Source organism: Mytilus californianus, unplaced genomic scaffold (assembly GCF_021869535.1).
Source record: "Mytilus californianus isolate M0D057914Y unplaced genomic scaffold, xbMytCali1.0.p SCAF_11, whole genome shotgun sequence".
Lineage (NCBI taxonomy): Eukaryota > Metazoa > Mollusca > Bivalvia > Mytilida > Mytilidae > Mytilus > Mytilus californianus.
This window is the reverse complement of record NW_026262593.1, coordinates 18,763,282-18,771,921: the sequence shown is the minus strand read 5'-3', so window position 1 is coordinate 18,771,921 and position 8,640 is coordinate 18,763,282. Positions and strand designations below refer to the sequence as shown.

At 31.7% G+C, this 8,640-nt stretch overlaps 1 protein-coding gene across 1 annotated transcript; it reads left to right on the top strand.

Moving 5' to 3' along the window:
* Positions 1-533: 533 nt before the first annotated feature.
* On the top strand, positions 534-6,949 carry LOC127720715 (uncharacterized). The gene is made up of 2 exons (XM_052227480.1): positions 534-695; positions 4,711-6,949. Exons 1-2 carry the CDS (start codon positions 638-640, stop codon positions 5,970-5,972), a joined length of 1,320 nt encoding a protein of 439 aa, XP_052083440.1. The 5' UTR covers positions 534-637; the 3' UTR covers positions 5,973-6,949.
* The last annotated feature ends 1,691 nt before the right edge of the window (positions 6,950-8,640 follow it).

Genomic DNA, 8,640 nt, shown 5'->3' with positions numbered 1-8,640 from the left:
TAACATGCAATTTGAATACAACTACGTGTATTACTCCTATTTGCTTCTATTGCTGCTGCTGCTGATGATGATGTGGACATTACCTTTTGATTTTGCTAAATTATTTCCGTGTGCCTATACAAATCCTTGTTGAATCTGATATAACTTAATGAAAAATTCGTTAGATACATTAAACAGGGGAGAACAGTTTACAAAAGAATAAAAACAGCCCAGACTATTTAATAATGCGTGAAAAAGTCTACAGAATGTCTGCGAGACCTAGATAATGGTAACAGATTCCAAATTAACAACAATTTCATGTTCATAGGTATTAGATTGAGGTATCATCCCTTAATCATTTTATTACTAAACAGTAATGACGGACCCAATACATCAACATTACCTATCTACGTTAACGTGTGTTCCCGTGACATCAAAGGATGTGAAGTGTGGGAATGTTACCCAGGTGATTACCCAGGTGAATATATGTCGGAAATTAATACAGTGATTAATGTGTACCATAAAACAATGCACTACCTATATCAACAATTAATTAGTGACCAATTTACGCATTCTGATAGTGGACATTCGGCACGTCAGTCCTGGAATTTATAGTATATATAACTTATAGCCAGCACTGAGGGTTGTTTGACGAACTATGGAATTGGTTGTGCACGTTATTCTTTCCATTCTTGTGATTTTTAATTCAGTTCAAGGTAATTGGTCTATTTATTAACTATTACCCGTGTTATATATATATATATATTTATCATTTTTAAGTTTAAAGGAAATAATTTCTATTGAAATTTTCACAATAAATTATAAAGATAAGTTAAAACTTCAACTACTATAATGTGTAATATAGTAGTCTCAGGTTATGAAAACTAATATTTTAATACTTCTACTACTCATAATAATAATAAAAAATATTATTTAGATGTTTCACTTATCTGTTCAATATCTCAAATTATACTACAATAGTTTTCATGGTATTTATTTTCAAAGTTAGTCTAAAATAAAGGCTTGTGTGTAATCGATATAATATATATATATACTGAGGTAAAAAAGTTTAGCAACATATATTTTAATTCAAAAACTAAATAGAATCAAAATTATTCAGAGTTGCGGAAATAACATTTTGATATTTTTTCTGTCGAGAAAAGGTTGCATCTTATGGTTTATTTTCTGTGTTACAATAATTCATCTATTGTCATGTTTGAAGTGTAGTTTATTTAAAAATTATACAATTATAAATATTTCTTGCTAAACTTTTGTTATCAGTATATAACGCGCGGGTATCAAAAGCTTAATGCATGTACATCTGGCCGCTATCGTGTCTTTTTGAAAACTGCTGTCTCTAAAAGAAAATCCCATGATAAATATCAGTCAGCAGCCGACATCCTTGCCACATTCCATCATTGTAACTTGTTTTTGCGTTTATCACTATGAAAATGAGGACATGTGATATGATTGCCAACGGGACAGATATCTACCAGAGTTAGAATTAAGTCAAAGCATGAAAGTAAAATGTCAATATAATACTTCCATGGTCAAAGTAAGCTAATATAGGCCACCGCACGGCCTTCAACAATGTGAAAAACGCATAAAAGATAGTCGGCTATAACAGGCCCCTCCATGAAAAATGTGAAACAATTCAAACGAGAAAACAAAAGACCTAATTTAAAACAAACTACTAATCTTTATCGGTTTTGTACAATAAATTAATGAATCAATAAATGAATGAAGATTCTTACGTTGTACGTTACCCTCTAGATGTTTTTTTTTTTGTTATCTGTGTTTCATTCAGGAATCAAAACAAATAAGTAAAACACACATATATGACATATTAATTATTCGACATGACACCATTCATGTCCGATATATGACGTGTATGTTATTACATAACAATAGATTGTTGGATGCAATGCATCAAAAATTACTTATAGACAGTTTATAATATAATTTTCGTATACTTTTTTAAATATTTGTTATCAATTTCCCAAGTATTATGACTCAGTTTTGTAACGGGTTTATATTTATACCAATATCGATATTCTACGGGCATAAATAGTAATGAAATACAAACTTCAGTAGCCAGTACTTCGGTACTGGCATGGAAATACGGATAAAGTGTTCTTGAAATTTGGTTTTACAAAATTTTGGAGATTATTTTAAATTACGGAATATATCTTCGTCATTCATAGCTCTGATTCCTTGCCCATCTTCTGCTATACTTTTCCTCCTATTTTTGTTTAATAAGCTTTTCAATTTCTGAATAAGTTTTGGATTTATAATATTTTGGCCTCGAGGAGGAGACAATAATTGTCGAAATGCGCATCTCGTGCCGTAAAATTGGTACCGTTAATATTATTCATGTTTATATTCTTACAATATACCTGAGTACACCTCTTGTTTTATTCCAAACGGGTTTGTTCTGCTTTTGTTTGCTTTTGTTTTCAATGCTGCTTACTATTTTGTGCTATTTAATTTTTCAGTGTCTGTGTTGTTTCTACCAGATAAGGTCTGGTCAATCCTTTGTTTAAAAAATCATGTATTCATTCCAAACTTTCACATTCGGTCAATTTACCTGAAATGATGTGTAATGACTTTTGTTATATCTGAGGGTTTAACAATCTGATATTTTGCGATGCCTTATCAACGGACATAAATCACAAACGTGTTTAAACGGATGGGTGTCACCAGTGGATTAGGAACTATTTACAATTCTCTAGCACTTCAGTTCAACCCTGGTTTTGGTGGGGTGTGACACAATCTTAAATCTTCTGTGTAAGTTTTTATTGACCTATCGTCGTTTTTTCTCTATGGGTTTGTCTGTCTTTTGCGACTGATGGTGTTTGATGGTCCCTTGCTATCTTTTCCCTATTTTTCCTATTTATATATGTAAGTTATAATAAAAAAAATTTTGCTATACGGTATGGGTTTTCTTCATTTTTGAAGGCCGTATAGTGACTTAAAGTTACTAACTTCAACGTCATTTAGTCTATCGTGGAAAGTTGTCTCATTGGCAATCATACCACATCTTCATATTTTTTATCAAAACAATATTGGCTGCACTTTCTGCAACAGAAAAGCAAGAAATTATTTTGTCATTCTTGTACAAAGCGAATGTGTCGCTTGATTACAATTATACAAAAGGTAAAAATTGAAAAAATTGAAAAAAAGAAAAAAAAAATAATAATAAGCTGTTGGACCTCGAAACTTCGAAGAAAATTTAGTAAAGTTAGTAATGAAAATCAACAAAACAAAAAAGGTATCTTCTTATTTAGTTATTTTCTTCACGAAAAATTACTAAAATACTGTATTAGTTTTCTGGGTTTTTATTGTCGTACGTACAAATACAACTTATCCCAAATATATTCAATTATTATCAAAATATATACAATCTGAATTGCAAATTAAAATAAGAAACTTTTAATACTACATTAATTCTATTTAATAATGCACTGTATAGTTTTTTATTTTTTATAATTTCTGCGATTTCTTAGTGAGTTTTGATTTTAGGAGCTTTTTATTTGTCAAAAGGCATTTCTTCCACATTTAATAGTTCATTAGTCACTAATGGTAATTGTAACATGTCAATATTTCTCATTGTCAAACAATGATTACCTTGTCACCGAACAGCAATACACAACATGTAAACAATAATATGTTTGTTCTTAATTGATAAGTGGTCATTATAGATGTCATATTTATATGTTTTACATGTTCTTTGGATTACTACAATAGCAGCTGCATTGATTGAATGGCAAATAAAATAAAGAACATCAATAATGATTAAAACCGGAAGTTAAATTATACGAGAATACAAAAATGGAATTATTATCAAATGACATTTGTTTTAGAGATTTCAAATTAGTGCAATAAAATATCTGAAGTTTGTTAAAAAAAAAGAAAAAGAAAAAAAGAGATGTCAAATCAAACGTTAGATTGAAAAAAAGCAATGTGAAGGAGATTACTTTTTGTAATTTATTAAACGTCAATATCTTAGTTCTCAATTCCCAATAAATAAGAACATGCTTTATAAGGTAAAGTGATAAAATAATTTTTTAACATCCTCTTAGTTTGGACTCCAACAATTATGTTCGTCCTTTTCTCAATTTTTGCCGCGTGTAACAAGGCTGAATTTTTTATGAAAAAAATCGCCTATTTATTATTCTACAGTAGCAATTATACAAACTCATGCAAATCTGGGACTATTATACTAACAGTATAATATGTCATACTTATCCACCAATGACATTTTTGCTTTAATTGGTTGTTTGGTTGCCGTCATTACAGTTGCCAATTAATCCACAGTCACATTGACTATCTTATTTACTAACCCATAAACAGATAGCAATTCAAATGATACTTTTAATTTCGTATCTTTGACATGCTCACACTTTCACACAAATTATACTTTTAATTTCGTATCTTTGACATGCTCACACTTTCACACAAATGATACCTTTAATTTCGTATCTTTGTCATGCTCACACTTTCACACAAATGATACCTTTAATTTCGTATCTTTGACATGCTCACACTTTCACACAAATGATACCTTTAATTTCGTATCTTTGACATGCTCACACTTTCACACAAATGATACCTTTAATTTCGTATATTTGACATGCTCACACAATCACACAAATGATACCTTTAATTTTGTATCTTTGACATGCTCACACTTTCACACAAATGATACCTTTAATTTTGTATCTTTGACAGGTTCACACCGTCACACAAATGGACATCAATCAATACTTCAACAGTACAACGATGGACAGGGACAAATGTCTGGTTCCCGTACTAGAAAACATATTTTCTCTTACCGAAATCCAAATTTACTAGTTGAATCCAAACCATTGAATTCAGGACTTAAAACGGGTATAAGACATAGATTCTCATATGCAAATGCTAATAGGGAGTTTCCGCTACCAGCCACACGACCATTTATTCCACAGAAAATGAAAATCGTTGAAGCTGCTCCATTTTCAAACGTTTTGAAACCAAACATGAAAATAGCAAAGTCAGACATTGTGAAACTGAACACGAACATTGCCAAGACAGTACCATTATCCGGTATATCTGCTGATCCTATTGATTCTCTTATGAGGAAAAATAAAGACCTTGTCGGATCAATTGAACAGTTAATTGTAGATGCTTTAGTTGATGGACCACCTGCTGGCAATATAGACAATAGTCCATCTGTCGGCAATATAGACAATAGTCCATCTGTCGGCATTACAAATAAAGGTCCATCTGTTGGCAATAAAAATAATGGTCCATATGTTGGCATTACAAATAAACATCCATCTGTCGGAATTACAAATAAAGGTCCATATGTCGGCAATAGACATAATGGTCCCTCTATCGTCAATACAAATAATGGTCCATTTGCCGGTAATATAAATGATACACCATATGTTGTACAGAAAGAAACTAAATCAGTAAAGAAATCGGAAAAAACTAATGTTGTCAAAGTTAAAACTGTTAACAAAGAAGCTGTTACCAACAAATTAGGAAAGACCACGAAAAACACAGATACGATGGGCAAGAACGTGAAACATCATGGAAAGTTTGTTAAAGATGTGATTAAATCTGATCTAAGGACAACGAAAAAAATCAATAAGCATATTGATAAAAAAATATCTGATTCAAATAATTCATCGCAGAGTGTTAGTCCAAAACCGGAAAAAGGAGAAGGAAGCTTGAAAGCTGGTCCAAAATCGGAAAAAGTAGAAGGGAGCTCGAAAGCTGAACCAGTGGAACCAACAGAAGCAGTACGGACAGAAGCACCAACAACCCAAGAACCGGTTGAGCCATCTGGTCGTGAACTATATTTTGCCGATGAATATTGTGTATGCATGACCTGGTGTCCTCCAGGAACTGAATATAGGGGACGTTGTGGACATCGTTGGTCATATGGACTGTCAACATGCTGTATACCATCATACTACGGTTACGACGATGATGGAGATTACGATTAATTTTACAGATAAATATGTAAAAAGTATGTGGATTGTACCGGCTTAAAGCCATATAACTTCAAGGATTGTTTGAATCGTTCCGCCACTGATGTGTTCCATGTTGGATCTTTTCATTGGTTCGAAATCGTTTGATAAAACTACTAGAAGGCGTAGAGATTTGACATTTCATTCATTTTTAAGACTTTCCCCCCTTTTGCTGAACTGTTAATTTGTATCCTTTAACATTCTCATTCTAAAGTCAAAATGATAATCAACATTGAAAAATTATCTATTAAATATTTTAAATGTGAGGTTAAAAATATCACTTTGGTCTAAAACTAAACGGATATTCGATAAAATGACAGAATTGAAAACTTATAACAAGTACTGCTTTTTAATGACGGATAAAATGGTAAAATATAACGAAGTTTCGTCATTTTAAATCAATGAAAAAGTACAACAGACTGAGTCAATCTTAATGTGAATTGTTATTTCTTTAATTTAAAAAAAACATATACTTTTTCTGGAAGACAAATAAATTGGATTGAATGTGAAAATAAAGATAATTACAATACTTCAAATCAATAGGCAGACTATAGACTACATGTTATAAGGAAGTTATGATCATAAAAAATGTGTACAAAAAATGACTAGAAATAAAGTAGAAAGTGAAAATAGGAATAGAATAGCCATTATAATAATATCGATAGAAGCAAGCTTCGAATTAGTATTTTTGCAAAAGTCGAAAGGTATTTAAATTATTACCTTGAGTGCGCGCGACTTTTTCAGTCATTTTGTATAAAAGTGCATGCATTTATTTATATATCGAATACATTTTTGTAATTACCACTTTGTTGTTGTTGTTGTTGCATAAACAATTGAAAGTTTAAGCAATTTTAAAATCCTACTAGGTTGACGTCTATCAGTTTGTTCATGAATTGTGTTTTGTTTGTAATCGAAATTACGAATAAATATAAGAATAAAAGTCATTTTCACAATTTTCACTTTTCTAAGGAAAACTCTCTATAATAACACGAATCAGAAAAGAAAGGTCACGAGGTCAATATAAAAGGTTTTAAATACTAGTAGTTAACTATGAAGCTCACACTTCGCAGCACAGTGGCGGATCAAGGGTGGGATGGGAGTTGGGGGTTCCTGGGGTTTGAACCCCCTTTTTTGAAGATCAATGCTTTTGAATGGGGACATATGGTTGGAACTGGCTGGATCCGCCCCTGCAGCAATACCATACCTGTTCCTTATATCCACTTAATCTGTATGCTTTGTTAAAGCTACAACTGTTGAAAATAATAAAAAAGATAATTAAGAGGAAATTAACCAGAAACCAAAGTTCGAAGAAAACAGACAACACCACAACAAAAATAAATAAATTTAAGATCGACAGAAATATATCCGCCAACAGCACATTACATAGACAACTAAGAATGAGCAACACGAACTCCCACATAAAGAATAGCATTAACTTAGGTTCTCCGGTTCAGTGTAAGAAGTTCCTGTTCCACAAGTGGCACCGCCATGTTGCTAATGATAAGTAAAAACCAACTATATGGATGAATAACCCCATATCATTTGTTTTCTATTATTATAAGTCGCTTCACTGTGTTACAATTAGAGAAACGATAACGGGATAAGTATGACATTTCTATTCTTCACAATCTTATAATTTTAACCAAATTCCATAAGAATTATCGCTCTTAGTGTTCATTTTAGTTCAGTATAATCGGTCGGTCTTTGATTTTTCATTTTACAGTAAGATAACACTTATGCTTTCAAACAAAGCTTAAATGCAAATAAGAAGCACATCATAGAATGATCCGTATGAACATGTATGTGTACGAACTTAATTTTCAACCCAAACATAAACAGTTTTCCTGGAATTTGACTAATAATACCAAACTAAAATAAATATTACCACGGTTGTATTTTTTCATATCTTACTGTAATGTGATTTTATCTTTATTGGGGTTTTGTGATGATGGTAGATAACATCATATCACTTTATTATTATTGTTTATAATATTGCAAAGAAACCGTTTATTTTTTAATATAAAAATAAGAAGATGTGGTATGATTGCCAATGAGACACCTCTCAACAGGTGACCAACTGACATAGAAATTAACAACTATAGGTCAACGTACGGCCTTCAACAATAAGCAAAACCCATACCGTATAGTCAGCTATAAAAGGCCATAAAATGAAATATGTAAAACAATTTAATCGAGAAAAAAAATAACGACCTGATTTATGAACAAAATAATGAACGAAAAACAAATATGCTATACAGCAACAAACGACAACCACTGAATTACAGTCTCCTAACTTAGGACAGGCACATACAGCGGGGTTTAACAAGTTTCAAGGCGCAAACCTTCCCCTTAACCAGGGACAGTGGTGTAACAGTACAACATAAGAACAAATTATAAAAATCAGTTTAAAAGCGCTTAACTCATTAGGTAGATACGAAACAGAAATACATCTAACAAAACACAGACCGGACGTGGCATGGTACTTATACATCCCTAACAACAAAAAAAGACACTAAGTCATGCTAGTTCTTAGAGTACTCGCAGTTACTGGCAGCTAGTTCAAAGTCAATAACAACTGATAAAAAGACCATTTATTGAACTCTAAGAGTGAATGAACTTTATGTCTCATTAACTTCAAATTGCA

What these genes read in the sequence shown, in the direction of transcription:
- LOC127720715 (XM_052227480.1), top strand. Translation starts at nt 638, where the DNA reads ATGGAATTGGTTGTGCACGTTATTCTTTCCATTCTTGTGATTTTTAAT. An exon ending in GATTTTTAATTCAGTTCAAG is followed by an intron (nt 696 to 4,710) that starts GTAATTGGTCTA and finishes TATCTTTGACAG; the next exon opens with GTTCACACCGTCACACAAAT.